The sequence below is a fragment of the Artibeus jamaicensis genome, unplaced genomic scaffold (assembly GCF_021234435.1).
Source record: "Artibeus jamaicensis isolate MK-2021 breed Jamaican fruit bat unplaced genomic scaffold, CSHL_Jam_final contig_1803, whole genome shotgun sequence".
NCBI classification, from domain to species: Eukaryota; Metazoa; Chordata; class Mammalia; order Chiroptera; family Phyllostomidae; genus Artibeus; species Artibeus jamaicensis.
The window spans coordinates 2,114,820-2,135,159 of NW_026521356.1; the positions used below are offsets into that span (position 1 = coordinate 2,114,820).

Genomic DNA, 20,340 nt, shown 5'->3' on the forward strand with positions numbered 1-20,340 from the left:
GACATGAGAGCTGAAAAATTTTTACAATATTTTATTTTACAAACAATTCATGTTCATTGTAGAAAAGTGAAAGGATGGATAAAGAAAAAGAAAAACCACTTGTAATTCCAACATTCAGAGATAATATTAGTTGGTTGTAATCCTTCAAAGTTCTCAATGAATACATATAAATACATATTTTAATAAAAATGACTCACACTTTACTTTCTAACCTGCACTTTTTGTTCACATTTTCAGCTCTCATATCAATATATATGTACATCTCCAAACAGAGGTTCTATGTTGTCCAGCATAGATTTGGGGGATTGGAGGCCATTCACCTTTCAAAAGATATACAGAATATTTGCGTTACATGTGTATATGCGTTTTTTCAGGAAAAATACACTGAGACTTCTATCTAATTTACTTTAACTTTATTGATTAATTTAGGAAGAGACTACAGTCCTGTATCTTTCCACTCAGAATGAGCCTCCCAGTGTGTTCTTTTCCTCTTTGTTTCCGTTCCAAATTCGTACTTTTCTCTATGTCAGTCCTGCACCATTGTTTTAATAATATACTGCTCATTTAAAAAAACATTTAATTTTTTAAGGTTCCAATATTTCTTACTGTGATTTTATTGCATTTTAGGGTCCCTGTCTTCACCTTGTAAATCCATTTTCAATTTAATTTAGAACTTGATGATAATGTATGATTCAATTTACATAAATTTGCTTTAAGTTTAATATTATATATACATGGTTCCAAACACCTATATACTATTTTTTGTAAGATAGAATAAAGTAAATTATTTATGAAATGGGAACATACCCACAAGGGTTAGTTTGTATTTTTATATAACAAATCTTTTGAAATCTGTTTTTTAAAACTGTTGGAAGTTTTCTGTCTAATTAAATATATATGTATACAGCGCTGGCTGGTGTAGCTCAGTGGATTGAGCACAGGCCTGTGAACCAGAAGATCATGGTTCGATTCCCAGTCAGGGCACATGCCTAGGTTACAGGCCAGTTCCCAGCAGGGGACACACGAGAGGCAACCATACATTGATGTTTCTTTCCCTCTCTCCTTCCCTTCTTCTCTAAACATAAATAAATAAAAAAATTTAAAAATATATATGTATACACTGAAGTCAATATACATACGTGTGTATGTGTGTGTGTGTGTATATATATGTATATTCCACATTTTTGTATATAAACCGAGTTCTTTAGAATTTTTGCTAATGGAACAATTTTCCAAAGTTTAATGTTCCCTACAAACATAATCTCATACAAGTCAGAATTACAGAAAAAGAATTCAGAGAGTGGGTGCAAAGGATGGATAAAGGTTTTACTACTCCAAATTAATGAAGGAAAGTCCATACTTGGGAAACTTTAACCATGGAGGTGTATAGCTATAGTAGAGTCTATTCCATTTCTAATTGGCCCTATTTCTCCAAATTTTCCAATTAATTTTTTTCCATAGGTGTGCTCTGATTTTATCTACCTGTGATCCGTCTTCCTCTTCTCTCCTCTCACCACCTACCCCAAGCTTCCTCCCCTTTTGCCTTCCTTCTCCCCAGACTTGACCTGCTCACTCTCCTCAGCGTTCTCCTTAGAGAGGTTCTCTTGGTAGTTTTTCCACATTCTAATCCAGTTCTTTCTTCCCACTTCTTTCCCTGGGAATCTGTCTCTCAATTGCACTCTCCTGTAAGCCTCAATCCAGTCTAACTTCTCTCACAGCTCTTTCTGTTTCTGCCACACTGACAGGAAGCCTTTTCTGTCTGTTGGACTATCTGTTTCTGTTGACTGTCATTGCTGCCTTCCTGAGTGTGACTTGTCCATTAGATTCCCTGTCACCACCTGCCCTGTTCACCAATGAGCTTCCCTGCCCCTGTCCTACCATACCACCCTTCTCTTCCCTGTGAATCAGTTTCTTCTTTATTATGGAATTAGGTTGAAACACAAATAACATAGTATAGCACACAAGGAGCTCAAAAGATACATGTAGAATTTAAAAGGGAATGATTAATATTGATAAATTGATTAATTTATGTGATTTTCATCTCTTATTTATATTTGTTCTAAACCACTAAGACTTTCTGTGTCTAGTAAAGTTAAAATGTTTAATCATATCAAGATGTATACACCTTTAAGTAAATTGGATATATGACTATCTGGATTGACAAAATCAGGATTAATTTTTATAACTTTTCACAAGTCTTCATCATTACATTATAAAAGGGTTTTTAAAAATATGTCTTTTTAACTTTAAAGTTGCTTTAGTTTATTTAAAATTGTTTTAAAATAGTTTTTAAGTTTCCATAAACTGAAATACATGGCCACAAATGCATTCCCTCTAAGTAAGCAAATTTTCACCATTAAAGAGGCAAACCTGTTTAGACTTGGATTTGGATTTTTCACATTTGCTGTTTCAAAACATATCAAGCAGTTGTGCAACTCTGCATTTGAGGTACCACATAACTGTGCTTTTGTGGAGGTAAAGGAAATATGCATTACTAAGATAAATCTTGAAGGGAAACTCAGTAGAATTTCCTCTACATCATCAAAACTATAACTTTCTGGCCTTCTGCTGATATTAAAAGGAGCTCATTCTAACAAAATGGCTGACATTGAACTCAATGCCTTGCACGTGAGGGACCATGTCTTTCACTTACTGGTTAGAGCTAGGGGAGCGTATAATGTATATAATACTTGTCACAGACCAGAGATTTCTAAAATAAAAAAATCTTGAAGTAACTAACTACCTTTATACCCACTGAGAATCATTCTTTCAGCAGAACCTAACAAAAAACAAACATGAAACTAATGACCCTGAAAAATATTTGTGTCATCTCCTTTGGTCATAGTTCTGTTGGCACAATCTCAGCCTTCAGTTTTTCGTGTCCCATGGATTATACTTAATCATAAATTGTGAATTTATTGTTCTTATCTGAACTTTCCTTTTGTAAATTACATGCTGTCCCAACACTATATTTTCAAGGATTGTATCCCGTAAAAGGAGCCCATCATGTCAGCAGTCAAAATAAGGCCTTCCTTTGCCCACCCACCACTGGGTCTCAAGAATGCCCATTATTGTATCCTATTAATCTTCTTTTCTGTGAGATGCCAGACATGAAATTTATTTGTTGATCCTGTCAACCTTGTTGTTCGCATCGTTACTTGTTTTTAAAAAATGTGCAGAATGTTCTGAACTGAAAAATATAAATTTAGTGTATCAGGGATTATGACAAAGTGGGAGACATTTTTGGAATTGAGTGGCATTGTGTGGAGAGAGTAGGGCTTCCTGATTCAAAAGACCTGGTTTTAAATCTCCGTGTTACAGTTCCCTAACTTTGTAATAATATGCAAATTACTTAACTTCTCTGAAATTTCCTGTCCTCACCTATAGAGAGAAAATAATTTATAGGTTTATTGTACAGATAAATAACAAAATACATGTGAGAGTGCCTAGTGTGTAATGGATGTTCAATAAGAGTAATGATGAAATAATTGGGAGAAGGCAGTTATTGAAAACCTGACTGTGATGATCTCTTTAATTCTTTTTCCACTTAAATAAAAATATGCAAAATCATTAGCACAGTGGCCAAGCCATAGCTGACCATCCAAGGATGTTAGTTACTCTTCATTTAATATTTAGAGTTACTTATTTGTTTGGTTTCCAGTACTGAAAAATGCATATATGTTCTGGCATTCAACAACAGGTGGCCTTGTAATGCTTCTCAAAGATGAATCAGTGTGAACACAGATCACCGAGGACTGCTGTTTAAATGCAGATTTAGCAAGTTGGGGTGGAGCCTAATTCTGGTCCAGTAGGTCTGAGAGGGAGCCTGCGATTTTGATTCTAAGAGGCTCCCAGGTAATGCCTATCAGGCTCCCTGTTCACACATTAATGCCTTTGAATAGCAAGGCATTAATGGGCCAGGTAGTAAGTACCTTCCCTTTGTTCCTTGTATAGCATAGAGCTTAAAGAGTTTAGAGATATTATTATTTTGCACATTTTGCAGATGAGAAATTTGTAACCTATATTGGGTGGTGAATTACTTAATAATTGAAATTATTCAACCTAATAATTCAGCCACCTGTCTTCTCTACCCTGATCAGTTTTTAAAATTTTGTAACTATTTGCTTACTCTTCCCATTTAATGATCATATTCCAGGACATTAAGAATGATCAAGTTTTCTCTTATATCTTCATCTCTGTTATATCTTTATCACTGTTACATCTTTATCCGGCTCTTTTTGAGAACTTGACTCATGTTAATGTGTAATTATAGTTTGTTACTGCCCCCATTGTTTAACCCTGTCAAGGACAACCCACCCTGGATGGAGTCATATTTTATGGCTAAATGATTGGTAGATGTCAGGCGGATTTTAATACTTTTTGGTACAGTTTATAGCAGTTAAGTTCTTAAATCAGAACTCCTTCCTTACTGTTTAGAATGAGTTGCCTACTCCAGCCCCAGAAACATGAGAAGCCAGAAGCTTCTCTAAGGACCATCTACTCAGAGACACCAGGCACTTCCATGATTCTACCACAAAACAGCCCTGCCACGCCAACTGGGGTATTTTTTATCCAACTGACGTTCTAGCTCCAGATCAGAGGACAAGGCCTTATTACTTTTCACTGCCTAGCCTATTTTTAGCAAATTCCCTGGAGTAATTCTGTACTGTGGGACACGTCTGTGATTCTGTCCCCTGACTGCTCCACCCCCACTGCCTGGGGCCACCTCCATATTTGTCCCAGTGGGTAGGAAGCAGCCTCATGCCCCAGTGAAGAAACGCTATTTCATACTGACATACTGTTCCCCTGTTTTCTAATGTTCCCACAATCAGTACCAGAGAGATATGGCTTCTAGCCCATTTTTAGAGGCTAATGCTGACAGGAACATATTTTTAAAGTATTTTTAGAAACAAAGATTATTTCAGAATAATGAAAACATAATCACACTCAATGTATAAACAGTGAACTTAATTTAATAAGTAGTTAAATGTAACAATCACAAAAATATTACGAAAGAGCAAGTTCAGCTTGGATCACTAGTGTCTCTTTTCACAGGGAGATAATAAATGTTCTTCAGCCAAAGGCAACTGGGCAGAAATCTCAGGATTCTTACCCTTCCTCCTTCCCTTCCTCCTTTCCCTCCCTACTTCCCTTCCTTCCTCTCTTCCTCCCTCCCTCCCTTCTTTATCTCTTCCTTTCTGTCATTTTGGGTATTACACAGTACTTACAGAATCACTGTAAAGGGATTCATTGTTAACCTGTCATAATATAGTATAAGTATTTTTAATGTCAGTAAATATACATATACCTCTCTCTTCACCACCATTTTAAATAGTTACTTAACTCAGTACATAACTATGCCATAATTCATTTAACTAATTTCCTAATGTGGAACACTCTGATTCATTTCTAACATCTTTTACTGTTATAAATCATGCTGGTCAATGGCCTTGTTAAGGTTCAAGCAACTGCTACTTAGTTATTTCCTGCTTTTCTAGTTACCGATTTACCTCCTCAAAAAACCTCAAAGAAAAGTGAATTCCATACCTCCTAGTAAGTATGGAATTCACTTTTATAAACACATTGCCAAACATGATATCTAAACAAATCTAGTAACTTTTCTATGGTATGATAAATATAGTGCTTAAAAACTTGGATTCGAAAGCCAGCCTACCTGAGTTTAATTTCAGCTCTGCCATTTGCTAGCTATGTGAACTTCAGTGAGATATTTAACTCTACGTACTTCTGTTTCTTGACCCATGACGTGAAGACAATAATAGTAATTATCTCATCTAATTGTGAGGATTAAAGAAATGATGTATTCAAAGGCACAGAATAGCATCTAGCATTTAGTGCTTGCTCGAATAATATTAGCTAACGTTAGCAATAATTAACTTGCTTTTCCTTTTTATTCCATGTTAAATGTAAATTCCACAAAAATATGGTTGCAGACAAAACTTCACTTTTGGGCAAAAAAATATTTGGAGCAGAAAAAAAAGTACAGGGGTCTCAAGAGGGTAGAGCACATGTTAGGAAATACGGCCAATTCTTAGATGTGGCCAGGTATCAAATCTTTCCTACAATAGAGTAGCTGAGCTGGGCTACACGCAGTCAGTGTGGCCGAGGTGGGTGTAGTCACCAAATGTGCCCCTGTCACCCACCATCACCCACGTTATGTGTTCAGTCATGTGTAGATTACCTGTGATCTTTCCTGTCCATATGAACTCAAACAGGATGGTATACATTTGTTTTTACTTCTCTCATAGGGCTCTTTTCTCTTCCTTCTTTTTTCTTAGTGAAAATAGAGAAAAAGTCAAGTTTCTTGTTTACTTGGGCTTTTCCTAAAGAACAACCTTTATTATACTCACTTGACCTCCTCGGAGAGCCTGTTCTGCAAACAGTTCTCTATCCCACAGGGTTCTGGCAGCCGGAGACCCCTTGGTGGGAGCAGCAACTGGGTATGAGCTCAGAAGCTATTTTTGGAGATAGGAAAATACAGGGAATTTAGGGTCAATCGTTCACTCTTAACCACTAGAGAAGAATATCAGAAATATCTAAATTAGGCATTTTTTTTACACTTTAATTATTAGACCAAGTACTTGGTTGATAAGAAAATAAATTCAAGAATACATCAATGTGCAAAGGAAAGACCAGGCATTTTTCTTGTCTAAATAGGCCTGTGGTCTCAAGCACTGACGAAAAAATTTCTTGTCAAAGGCCTGATTTTTTATTCTTAGTTTTGTAGCAGACTGGAGTCCCAGAAATGGGAAAACAACGCAGCTCTTTCATTAGGAACAAGTTTTTCTTTGGACCGAGTCCCTGGTCCTCCTTGTATCTTATACCATTATTTTGTGAGACATGAGCTTTGGTGGAGTAGCCAAAGCCCAAGGCGGCTGAGTGATCTGCCAGTCAGCAGGCTTGTGTCTTATAGTGCTTTCTGGTGAACTAGGATTCCACTTAAGCCCTCCTTCATGGGATGTTTCCTAGAATATCTACTTTATGATCAAACTGTACAGAAGAAATGATTTTCTAAAGAAAAAGCAAGAGGGAAGAATTGATCAACTGCTGTTTCTAACCTAGTATTGTCTGTAGGAAACTTTATGGACATTGGAAACCACAGAATACTTTTACTCAAAAAAAAATTGGATATATCTTAGAATGAATGGTGATTTTCAAGGTTCCAGAATGTTTTCCAAGCGTTTAGGATCAAGTGGATAAACACTTCTGAAGCCTTGTTAAGAGGGATTGTACATCCAGGCCTCCTCATGGCTTACAGGGGGAAGGAGCAGCTACAAATGTGTCGCCTCGGTGTCCGTCACAAGAAGATCAGTAGGCCAAGCTGTGGAATATGGTGTAGCTGTGTAAAATGAAGTAGTTCTATTATATATGTACCGACATGGAATAATTTGTTATAAATTGTTTAGAAAAGTAATGATGCAGAACACTACTTATAGTGTGATTTAATTTTTGTAAAAACAAAAAGCCAAAATCTGTAAACATATGGATATAGGCACCTGCTTCATTGAGAGCTAAAAAAACATATTTCAACTGTTATCAATAGATTATTCAAGGTGTCAAGAGTGAATAAAGAAGATGGAATGCCCTGGCTGATATGGCTCAATGGATTTAGCACCAGCCTGCAAACTGAAAGGTCACTGGTTCGATTCCCAGTCGGGGCACATGCCTGGGTTGCAGGCTAGGTCCCCAGTTGGGGGCATTCGAGAGGCAACCAGTCAACATCTCTCACACTAATGTTTCTCTCCCTTTCATTCTCCCTTTCTTCCCCTCTCTCTAAATATAAGTAAATAAAATTTTTAAAAGAAGATGGGAATGGTGACAGAGGAGGGGGAAGAAAGAAATGTTAACTTTTTAATTTTTTCACATCTGTATTTGTATTTTCACAAGCATGTATTTTATAATATTTTACATATTTTATAAAGCATATAAAAATCTTTGTATCAGGAATGAATCTCTGTGTGTGTGTGGTGGTTTGAAGCTCTGTTCTACAAAGAAACATGCTGTCAATTGGCAAATAGTACAAATGACAAGTACCCTTCTACCTGAAAAAAACTGCTTAAAATAACAGTATAAATTGTCACACACTTGTAAATATCAGCTATTATGTGTCATAGATGATAGGAAGAGACAAAAGTAAAGTCCAAAGCTGCTGTAAGATGGAAATCATTGTGTCTTGTTTAAATGGGCTGACAGTAACAGTGAAAAGGACAGGCATACAATTTAAAAAGATGCTGAAAGTATGCAAATATTTTCATAATAATGTGAGAAAGATATGCTGCTGCCCTATTACAATATTTAGCATCTTAGATACTGATTGCCATCCTTACACCTTCCTTATGAAGAGTTTCATCTCAAAGAGAGGGGAATGATTTCCATGGAAATGAATCCATTAACTAATTTGTATTGAGAATCTAATGTGTGTGTTGCTTTACATACTGAGTGGGGGAGAGGGAATACAAAATGAGTAAGAGCCAGAATTGCCTCATGATGCTTATTAGCTAATAAGGTAGCTGAGGTGGTACACAGACTTTTATAGTAAGCACACATAAAGCTAAAAACTAAAGTAGGACTGCTGAATACAGTGGTTGGATGGTCCCTCCAAAGGGACGTGTTTTGTTTTCTATTTTGTTTTGTTTTAGAATAGGAAAAACATGAACATCATTGTAAGCAAAGGGGAAAGAGTCAGTACGGAGGGGCGATAAGGAGGAAATTAATTAGGTAGCCCTGGTGTGAGTCTGAAGAGGGCCCAAAGTGAGATTTTGGTCATGAAAAGGAGGATAGATATTATGCAAAATATGTAGAAGAAGGAATAGACCCTGAGTGGTGAGACACTCTGAGATGAAGGGGAGGGAAGCCAAAGAAGCCCATTTCTGCCAGCTTTGACATTCTTATCTTAGTCTAGTGAGAAGTTATATTCTGGACAAGGAGTGAGAGGGTGGTGGGTAAGCATGAGAGCTGTAGGAAGATTTGGAATAGCCACTGTGGAGAATATAAGTCAACCAGAAATGATAGAAAGAGTTGTACAGCATCACTGAGGTTATCGCTGGTGCTGAGTAGCTCGAGTTTTTAATGAAACTGATACTTTTTCATTACTTTCTCTACCAAGGTTGCATGCAGGTAGGCACAGGGGCATAGAGATTAAGCTTGGTCAGAATGCATGTTTTGTAGAAATCAAATAATTCTTATACTGAAAGCTGCATATGAAAACTCACTGGAAATTAATTGCATAATTTCAGGTATTGCTTTGTCGACTTGTTTCTTTCCCCTTAATATTTAGAATCAAATCACTCAGATAATTATATTTTCATAAAGAAGTAAGAATATTCTGTACTTCAAATGTTAACCAAGCAAATAATGCTGTTAGAATTTAAGTTCCTAGCTCATAGTTGCTTCTCATATATTATGTATTTTTAGGCTGGAAAAACTAATAACATCCTTTTTGGAAGACCAGGATCCAGAGAGTAGACTAGAGGTTGGCTCCGATATGCGTAAAATTCATCACTGTTTCCATTATTTAAAGGTAAGTGTGAGCATTTCCTCTAGTAGAAGCCATCATTTGCTATGTTCAAACTGCAATAAAGCTTTCCTAGCTGAGCAACTCTTAAAAAGTTAGGACTCATCTTCACACAGCCAGAACAGGGTGATCTTCAAACCAAGGCTGTGATCGTCATAGAATTTCTTAAGAGCTTGTCTGTTACTTGCCAATGAGGAAGCTCAGACCATAGACTTCCAATTCTTTTGCCAGGAATCTCTACCTTCTGCACAGAATAATTCCACGTTCAAAAACTATTTATGTTCAAGCTACATCAAAAGAATTTTATCTTTTTTTCCTAGTAGTTTTAATGTATCTGTATAAATCCTCAGTTTTTCTCTGCTTTAGGTTTTACCTTTTGTGATGATGTAGTAGGACTATCATTAACCTTTACTTCTGCCTCAGTTACAATTTGGCATAGTTCTTTAAGATAAGGCATATGTGTTGTGAATCTGCTATGAGCCAGGCAGAGAGAAGGCAAAGTTGAATAAGTAAGTAATGGAGAAGACATATGTAAGGAATAATCACAATACATGCTAAGTGTTATTTTAAAAAGTGGTTTGGGGTTATGGAGAGAGTGAAAGAAGTTCAAGAGGAGATCATGTTTGAGCAGAAATTTCCCAGTTTAGAGAAGAAGAGGTCAGATAGTGGAGAGGAGAATGAGGACGGAGGACGGAGAGAGGACAGTAGAGGGGAAGGCATGGCAAGCAAAGGGACCCACATTGCACAGAGAAGGGAGGCAGGAAAGAACATGTACATTTGACATGTGCAAGCCATTGTGAGAGGTGGAAAGAGTTGAGGAAACAAATTGGAATAGAAGAATGGACACTAGTTCTTATTCCATCTTCCAGAAACTACTGAATGACAAGAAGATTTATGGGAAGAGCACAGTGTCCTCCGAAATCAAAGATCAAGACTGCCAAGAGACATTACAAGAGGAAGACTATAAAAAGCTACGAGATATTCTACAGCAGAGAGATAATGAAATCAGTATCCTTTCCGAGGCAATAAAAAGAAATCTCCCTCTACCGGGGGAGTGGGAGCCCTTAGATGTCTTCCCCTGGCTACATCACCTCGCTCCCCACCTTGCTTCCAATTCACATCACTTTTTTCTGTTTAAAAGTGAAATGTCTCTTCGGGAAACAAAATGCAGCAACTAGTGAAAAGTGAAGTTGCTAAAAAAGAAAAAAATTCTAGCCAGATATAGTTACTATAATACTTCAGATGTATGTGTATGTGTGTATGTATGTAAAGAGAGACTAAAAATCTCAGTCTATTGAAAAGTATGGGCCTTTTTACACCATCTTTTAACATTAAATTTTTAAAGTGTTCTTGGACTTCTCTGCAGTGCTCTGTTTTAGTCCTGAGGCAGTAAGTTAACTGGTTATCTTTAGCTAGCTGACCGGACACCAGGCTGACCGCAGCCTCACCATGGCCCAGAATTTGTGGCTGTGTGTGGGTGAAACTCAAATGATGGCTGAAAAATGACAAATGGTATTTATCTTACGAAGTGCAGAGATTGATTTAAATGTAACTTTTTATTTAAAAACCAGATCTACTGCTTTGGATTCCACTTACAAATGTTCCCAAATTTGGAAGTGAGTACAGATGAGCGTTCATGATAGAACTCTCTCAGGCTCTAGGAGGTAGTGTATTTCGGGTGCTGAACATGGGGCCGCCGGTGGGAGTTGCCTGCAGTGACGGGCCAGGTGGTTAATTCTAAAGAGCCCTTGGTGGTTGAGTTAGACCTCTGGTCTCCCCCACATGTCTTCAGTATTGTTTCTTATTTTATCTTTCAAGCTTCTTTGAAAGATTTAACATTTTCATTACATTTGCAGATTTAAACATACACAAGAAATTATTTTGGTCTGTTCTTTATGAAGAGATATTCGGCTCATTTTTTAAAATTACTAAAAGGCATTGTAACTTCAGTTATTGTGCAAAATGCATAAAAATAACCTACATGAAGGGAATGCAGTAACAAAGAGATTTTTTAAAAAGCAAACAAAAAAACCAAATATGAGGTAGGCACACTGCCTGATTAACTTCAGTCTCTAATTTTAGCTGAGTACTAGCAGATCCTGTATGTCTGATTCAAATGAGTTTTAGCTGCTTTACCATCCAGCAACAGTAGGTTCAACTGTAAAGAACATGCCCACGCAAGCCCTTGTTTTGGGGAGCTGCCACAGGTGTTGTAACCCTGCATTTCTTCTCCTCTCCCCTTCCCTCTCCATCCCCAGGATGGTCCCAGCCTAGACCTCAGTCCTGGCCCAGCCCCAGTCTGACCTCTGTTGCTTTTCCTGGGCCTGATCCTAATTGAGGATCTTCTCCCCTAAATACTCCTCCTACCAACTTCTTAATCCCCTTCTGGGCTTAGGAATGTCTGTACATAGAGAAGGGATGACATGAGGTGTGACAGGGAAAGAGAGACATACATCATCGTCCTTCTTCACTGGCAAATTCAGGCACCACAGGGTGGCTACACTAGATTCTGTCTTGACTGAATAGCTCAAGCAGGGCCCCCTTCTTCTGAGACTCACATTGGAAGTGATGGTGTGTAAGAGGCATGAGGCTTAAACACTGGACTTAAAGTTTGCACCCAGATTGACATCCCAGCTCTCCCGGCATTGCTTCATGATGATTCAGGGAAGCAGTTTCCTCCTCTTCAGGAGGAGAAGCACAGACCTGCCCTGACAACCCTATAGTGCCGAGCAAAGCCACTGAGCGCTCTGCAGTACTATAGAACACAGTATATGACCGTAGACAACTATAGACAATGGATCAGTTAGAAGAAGGAAAAACAGCAGCAAAGACTTACTCATTAAAGAGTTTACATTTATCAAGGGCTAATGACCAAGAAATGTTCCTGAAATTGCATAGTTTTTCACAGTTAGGTTGGAGGATATTTTCTTTCTTTTTTTTTTATTGAATCAAGTAGAGCCAAGAAGGCCAAGACTATGACAGGCAAAATAAGGACAATATGATGTAACAGGGGAAAAGAAAGTAATACTACTTGAAGTAAACAAAAAACTGTAATGCAACCAAAATGGAAGTGGCAACATTGAATATTTGTCCTAGAGAGTGAAAATAATGGCATTTTAGTGACATTATCAGTTTGAATGCAGTTCGGACACCCCCTTCAGAAAACATAATAGAGCGTCACTTAGTATCCCTCTCAGAGCTTGACACAAAGGAAGACCCAAGTTAAACAGAGTGGGCAGGGGAAGAACACAAGGAAAGGTGAGAAAAAGGAAGGCAGCAAAAAGATAGGTTTGTATTGTGATCTTTCTAAAATCAGAACAGGTAGTTTGTATGATTAAAATGTTCCAGGGGCTTCCCATTAAACTGAGAATACAATTCAGACTCCTCACTCCAAATTATGAAGCCTTGCGTAATCATGCCCCCACCTACCACTCTGACTCCATCTCTTACACCCCTGTCCCATAGACTTTGGTCACAGTGACTGTTTTGTTGTTCTTCTAACACAGGAACTTTCAGCTTCAGCACCACTGATATTTGGGGCTATACAGTTCTTTGTTGTGGTGGCTTTCCTATGTGTTGTGGGATGTTTAACAGTATCTGTGGCCCCTACCCACTGCATTTCTGTAACAGCACCTACCCCCCACTCCATATATATAACCAAAAATATCTCTAGACCTGGCCAAATGCCCCCTGGGGGGGTGAAATGGTCTCTGCTTGGGAAGCAGTGCCACGCCCCCTTCTTGGGGTTTTAGCCCTACCCATTTCCTCTGCTTAGGTACTCTTCCTCACCTGATTCTTTTTGTCATTCAGATATCAGCATAAATGTCACTCTTAAAAAGGATAGCACCCAATGTACAGTAGCCATTCATTTGCTCTTGACCTTTTAAAAAATAAGCTATCTGGCACTTTCATGCTCTAACGTTTGTGTGTGTGCGCATGCATTTGTGCGTGACCTGACTTTCTCCAGCAGGACACTTGCTTTATGAGATGCTGCCTCTTCGCCTTTCTATTCCTGATCTGGAATACTGGCCAGCACATAGTACAAGCTCCAGCAAGCATCACTGGACGGGTAAATGAAAGCATGTTGCCACCGCAGTGGTGTGAGCCAACTGAAGTGCATGATGCTGCTGTAGATAATCACGCGCCTACAAAGAGGAGTGGAAGATGTGGGCAGATCCCCATTCTTCTCTATCAGGCCGGTGCCTAGACACCACAGATGGTTCGAATACCTTTGGTGGGTAGGAGGTGTTTTTAAGGTAAAGGATAGAGGCCTCACTGGGATTGTAAAATAAAAACTGATCTTCTTCCAGAAATTGAAAAGTTTGCATCAGAGCTGAGGCGGAAGACGGAAGCCGAATGATTTCCATATGACTTGCCCAAGAATAAGCATAACTGGTTGTTCCCTCTCCTTTCTGAGTGTCAGTCTTCTCTCCTGTACTACCCTCATATTTCCTCAGACTCTCACATTAACAAAGCCACTTCTAGAATGGAAAGATCTTGAATTCATTACACTTCAAATGCAGTTAGAGTTCTAACATTCTCAAAGTGGATTATAGTTTTTTGTTGTAGTGACAGCAAAAATCCCTTAGAGTTCTAGACATCCCAAACCTGAAAGAACAGTGAAAGAGAGTAGAATGGAATGATTTTATCGCTTATCATCAGTACCCATAGTATATCTAAATGGCCTACAAAAGGTGCATTTTAAAGTGATAATCTAACAAATAATGTACCTGTTTTGAATTCAGTTTTAGACCCCAAATTAGATATTTTGAAGAAAGTAACCTTGAAGCCTTGTAGAAGGTGTTCTAACTAAGATGGGGTGCTCTGGCCACCTGGACTGATTTGGCCCATCTGCCAGCTGGGCCGGTTCTGTTTCTCTCTTTCTACTCCTGAGCCTCCTGCATTAAACTCTTATTTACTCACTGATATATACATAGCTCCATTGCCTGCTACTACTCAGTGTTAGTTTTATTTTTATAAACCTTTCATAAAAAATTTAAGGCTTAATTGGTTTAAACTGAGAACACTTTAAAGATCTTTGGGTTTGCTATCTTCTCCTATAATGGCGCCAAGTTGAAAGGCTGATAGCCTCCTGCACTGTCCATGACCCTGTGTGACTCCAGGAAATGGGAGACTTCCTTTAATCAGCTTTTACCATGTGACAAACAAAATATTATTGGGAATATTAGTCTCATTAGAAACACTCGTGTTTTGATCATTACAATCTAGCATGAGTCATGAAATCCTTAAGTCAAGTCTCAGATATTCTGGTCAATATGTTAAAGAAGGAAAAGAAGAAAGCTCAGGATGCTCTCCATGTATCTAGTGTGGATAGAAATGAGTGCAAACCCACACAGAGCTCACCCTTTCCTCCTGGGAACCTGGAAGGTCCAAGGCTATTGCTGTCCTCAACTCCCACGCAGGTCCAGGACTCCACTACTTTTGAGCACCGATCCAGCTTGCTCCAGAGAAAAACAGGTCAGTGATGCTTTTTTATAAGTGTAGATTATATAACCTTAAGTGGAAAACAGACTGTCATAAATTATACAGCCATATAAACAATAAAAAGTGTATAGAGATATAATCTTATCATAATTATCATTTTTATTATTACTAATATTTCTTGAGGCCTTGTAGTTTGGGCAGCAGCTATAAAAGATCCCAAGTAAAGTTTATCCATCCTCAAAAAAAATTCTAGTATTCCTCATTCTCCATAATGGAATTTATCATAGCATTTTTTTCAGTTTTAATTATGCAAGAATGTAGGCTCTATCCATTGATTTTTAGAATTTTTAATTATAAATATCAAAAATTGAATATCAGTTTTCAAAATTGAAGACTAAATTGAAAAAATAATGTCTGAATTGCCACAGTGTTCAGAGGCAGAAATAGATGGAGCCAGGGCAACAGTGTAAAAGTTAACTTTTGTGAGAGGAACGAAGACTTTCCTTTGACGTAGGAGGAAGAGAATAAGGACAGATGTTGCACTGCTGACGTGATGACGCAGGGCTTATTTCTGAACTCGAATAAACTATCCACAGCTACATAACTTAAAAATATTATCCCAGCCTGCTGAGAAGGGCAGTAAACAAGCAAAACTTCATCAGACAATCTCAGGGGGCTGCACGCACTCAGAGGCTCCTTCCCCATTTGTAGCTTTGGAGTGTGTCAGTAGCACAGCTACAGGCTCAGGCCAGAGGCCCAGGTGGATTTGTGTTCTTTTCTTTTCCTAGCAGACCAGCCAAGCACAGTGTGCAGATGCCTTTCTCTTAAAGACATGGAAGAATCTGAACCGTGGGATGTAGTAGGTCAAAGGGGTGAAAAGCTTCTGATTTGACAACATGGGTTGAAATTTTCTGTATACACGTTTATTGGGATGGGTAAGCTGACATGCATGGTTTTCTAAAAGATAGCTTCAGAATAGTTAGAGGACTGCAGTCATTAAGAAAAATATGTTTTAGTTAATACAGATGAGATCGAGAAGCTTGGACACAGAGTTTGTGATATTATATCCCTTTATCTCATAATTTTCAGGTAGGGAAGAATATAATTTGATGTCTGTGTACTTTGTGTGCGCCCCACCTGAAGTCTAGGTTCCTTCCTTACCATATATTTGACCCCTCTTTATCTTTTAATTCCAAATCTTCTTGCTTTCAGTACTTTTTAGTAATAGCACAGGATAAACTCAAAGTCACAGGAAACTAAAAATTCTGTTTTTACCATTTATCACAGTGGCTGTAGACAGGGGAAAGTGATCATTCCTCTCTGTGATTGTGTTCTGTATGGCATTCTTGTAGTCTATTATGGGTAACAGCTGATTGGAAAAGTAGAAGCCCCTCTGGATTGCTGAATTCATTAGTCATTAGTTTGTTCATTCAACATCTATTTATTGAGTGCATACTTCTAGGTACTGTACTACTGCTACTAATTATTATTATTATTATTACTACTACTACTACTACTACTACTACTACTACTACTATAGCTAAAGCTTAATTAGCCCTTATTAAGCTACTATTCAAAGTTTTCCACTTGAATTTACTAATCTAATCCTTACCTCATATATTCTTGTTTTATCCCATATTACAAATGAGGATGTACATGGAAAGCACAATCTCTGACCTGAGAACACATACAGACTGACAGAGAATATAGCCTTGAACAGTTTGTTACAAAGAATACCTCTGTATTATGGAGGGAGCACATGCCAGGGAACCTTATCTCAAGTGAAGACCAGAAAGATGTAAAAAGGGACATGGGGCGGGAGTGTGGCTGGAATGAATACTGCAAGCACAACAATCACTTATGTAGTTTTCTGGGCCTTTGTGGTACAAAGAAGCATTTTAGGAAGCAAAAAGGCAGGGTGGTTGGGTTTGGGGGAGTGAGACGCTGGGAAGAATAGATTGGCAGAGGACACAAATTTTGCATATCTAGTTAGAGGCCATTATAGTATAGTAGTCCAGGTCAAAGGGTGGGGGTGTTGAAAGAAAGGTGGGGTATTAGAAGCCTTTAGGAGGAAGAACAAACAGGACTTGGCAACTCAAGGCTAGCATGGGGGCGAGGGGAGATAGGGTGAGGATTGGCCCCAGGCCTTTGGGTGGCCGGTAAGGCTCTTCATGGAGGTAAAGAACAGGGCCTCCCGTGGCCCTGTGACAATTGGCATCATTGGCTGTAGAGAACACAGCATTGGCATCTCTGCCAAAATGAAAGGTCACAGTGAGTACCCACATCAGAACCCCAGGCTCATGATAGAACAAACTCAGTTTACTGGCCTTTTCCAAAGATGTACACCATGTGCCCAAGCAGAAATGGCCTTGGACATCACTGCCCATCCCCTTGCTGTGTGCCAGACCTTCTCTATTTCCATTCTCTCCTGCCCACATCATCTCTCTTCTCATAATTCTTTTTCCCCACAGCATCTCATAATCTTTCTGCTAACTCATAATTTTAGTCAACTTTTAGTAACTCTTTCCCTCCCTTGATATTGTTATCAAGAAAAACTATAGTTTTGTTTGGAGAATGAATTAAGTTTACTTGAATAGAAAATCACTGAAAAAATAGTGGAAATTGTTTGTGAAGTCCAAGTACAAACGAGGTAAAAGAGTTTTGGAGAAAAGCCTTACAGTTGAAAGGATTTTTGAGTTGTTTTAACTGTCATTGGATACAGTTCTAGCAATAACTTTAAGTAGGTGCAGGCTCACAAATGGATTGATAATAATCTAAGCATTTGGAGGAGGGGTTGATGGGGGATTGATTTTATTTTTTTGGCAAAACTACAGATAGGATGAAAATTGCTGTGGATGAATCAATGCTGCAAAGCAACAGGTAATGGGATAGCTTGTTACAACATTTAAGATCCTAGGATCTGATTAGGATTTTATTATTGCATTATTTTATATACAAGAAGCTTGTATTCTCTAAACCAGATACAAAAAATTAAGAACCATGTTGCTTTGAATGTGTTTCTGCCTTATGTAGGTGTTGTCCTTTTCTACCCCCCATCCCTGGGGCTCTCTTTAATGCAGAAAGCAAGTATCTTTGACTGTCTTCTACTCTGAGACTTGTGAAACTGTCTCCAGTTTTAGATGACCCCCCCTCTCCCATTTAGCCCCCCTTTATGCTGAAAATGACTCCTTTCAAATTTCTCTTGTTGAAAGAACACGAAACCGAATTCATGGTTCACTAGAGAATCCCACAGAGTCATTGTGCAAGCAGCCTGCCAAAACAGAGGAAGGGTAAAGGCTTTGGGGCTTTTTGTTGTTGTCTTGGAGGTTAAATGTCTGTTTTGGTTTTATTGAAATAATAGGAGGGATTGTTAAGCTCCGCAGTTTGAAAAGAGTCATAATGTTCTCTTTAAAATAGCAGGAGTTTTATAGTTTGTTTGGGGTTTGGGGGGGAGGGGCATAGACTTTTTAGTTTGTTATTATTGTTTTATTTTTTGCTTGTTTGGATTATTTTTCCTGTTTCAGTTCTCTGACTATAAGTTCCAAGTAGATACCTGGAGCCAGTCAGTATTTCATATCCCCTGATGACCTACCATGTCCATTAGCTGCTGGGGATGCTAACAAAACCCACTCATCACAGGGAATGTCATTGGCATTTTAAAAGGTGAACTGAAAGCCAGAGCCACAGCTCCAGGCTCCTTTCTCTCACTGCATGAGAATTTATTAAATCTCCATTATGTTCATAGAAGGTCCAAGGGTATGTGTTGTGGGGGGTGCCGAGATGAACAGAGAAATGGCCTCTGACTCTGAGCACTTAAATTTAAGTAAATAGGTTGCCTTTGTATCCAAAGAGCAGAAAATAAAATAACGAGTGCTATAAGCAGGAACTAGAAGAAATGCTATGAGATTCAAATGAGAAGAATTTTAATAAGTATATTAGGAAAAGCATTACTGAGCGAGTAACAAGGAAGTTAGGTCTCACAGGATTGATAAAGTTGGTTATTCAAAGATGGAGCAAAGAACATTCTAAACATTCCAGGTTTAAAGAATATCATGAACAAAGGCCTGGAATAGGGCAAGGAAAAATATGTATAGTTGGCAAGGCTATTTGTTTAGCTGGGGCCTTAGAGAAATACAGGAAGTCAGAAGAAATAAGGCTACAAAAATGAGTGGAATTGTCAGGATGGTTGCTTCGGAGAATGGGAGTTGAGGGATAGATGGGAACTTTCCCTTCTAACGTTCTATGCTTTCATATTGTTTTAATTTCTTACATTTCTTTATTGAATAAGTAGGGACACGTTATGAAAACCCTTGAGTACCAGGCCAGGGAATTTTCTTCATTTGGTTGCAAGGAAACCACCAAAGCAGAAAGGGCATGGTGAGAGTCGTGCTCCGTGGAGGCGTTCTTGGAAGAAATCTTTAGGGCATAATGGAGGTGAGTAAATGGCTTAGGAAATATCATAATAGTACAAGTTGGGAATGATGGAAACGGAAGGGGTTAGAAGTGTGAAGAGCTATGCTGGAGGGAACCCAGAGCAGTTCTTCATGGCAAAAGGCCAACTGTTTCTTTTCCTCCTTCCTGGCTCTCTGAGTGCTCCTGGCACTGCGGGTGCAGCTGGGACACAGACAGGAGAACAGGAGCTGCTGCTTCTCTGGGACACTGCTTCAAACCTGGAGTTCATTCCTGAAGTTTGCCTTACTCTTGCTCAAAGGATTGTTCTCTAGACCAAAGCTCCTGTTATAAAGGCATAATATACCCAATCCTTCATGAAGTTGAAAAGCTCAAAGAGCACTTGATGGAGGCAAAATTAACCCGTAAAACAACCAGAGAAAAAGAAGAGAAATTAGACCTTCTAACATCCTTTTCAGTTTGCTTTATGTTAGGCCTCATCTCTCATGATCAATCATCATCTCTCATCATCTCTCATGATCCTCTTTTTTGGAACTGACTACACTTTTCATCTTTGTATTTTCCCATAAATGCAGTTGAAGAGGTAGCCACTACATGGATCATTGCCTTCTCTATAGCACTATGGCCAGTCCTGCTTCTGAAGAGTACAGTACTGACCAGTTAATTACCCAAGGTTTGCTCCAAGTGTTACCTCTTTACATCCCTCCCCTATTTAAAGTGTCTACAGATTAGATGAAACAAATAAATGATGAGAGAGAGAGAGTGAGAATGAAAGAACAGACCTCTGTTTTTAAAACCAAGGCTCACACTCATTTCTAAATGTTTGTTTTATTTGATAATCTTTGTGATTCCAATAAGGTCTTTAAACCTAAAAAGTAGGCAAACAAATAGAAGTCAAAGTGTTTTCTAAAGGAAAGTGGCATGGCCTCAGATGGGACTCAACTTCTGACACT

General features: G+C 38.5%; 1 protein-coding gene across 1 annotated transcript in view; it reads left to right on the plus strand.

Annotated features, from left to right (window-relative positions):
* Positions 1 to 20,340, plus strand: part of KIF6 (kinesin family member 6) — a 425,073-nt gene that overhangs the window by 208,250 nt on the left and 196,483 nt on the right. The window contains exons 11-13 of the mRNA XM_037146181.2: positions 9,433 to 9,538; positions 10,402 to 10,540; positions 14,795 to 15,010. Of these exons, the coding sequence (XP_037002076.2) occupies positions 9,433 to 9,538; positions 10,402 to 10,540; positions 14,795 to 15,010 (461 nt within the window). The remainder of the gene's footprint in view (positions 1 to 9,432; positions 9,539 to 10,401; positions 10,541 to 14,794; positions 15,011 to 20,340) is intronic.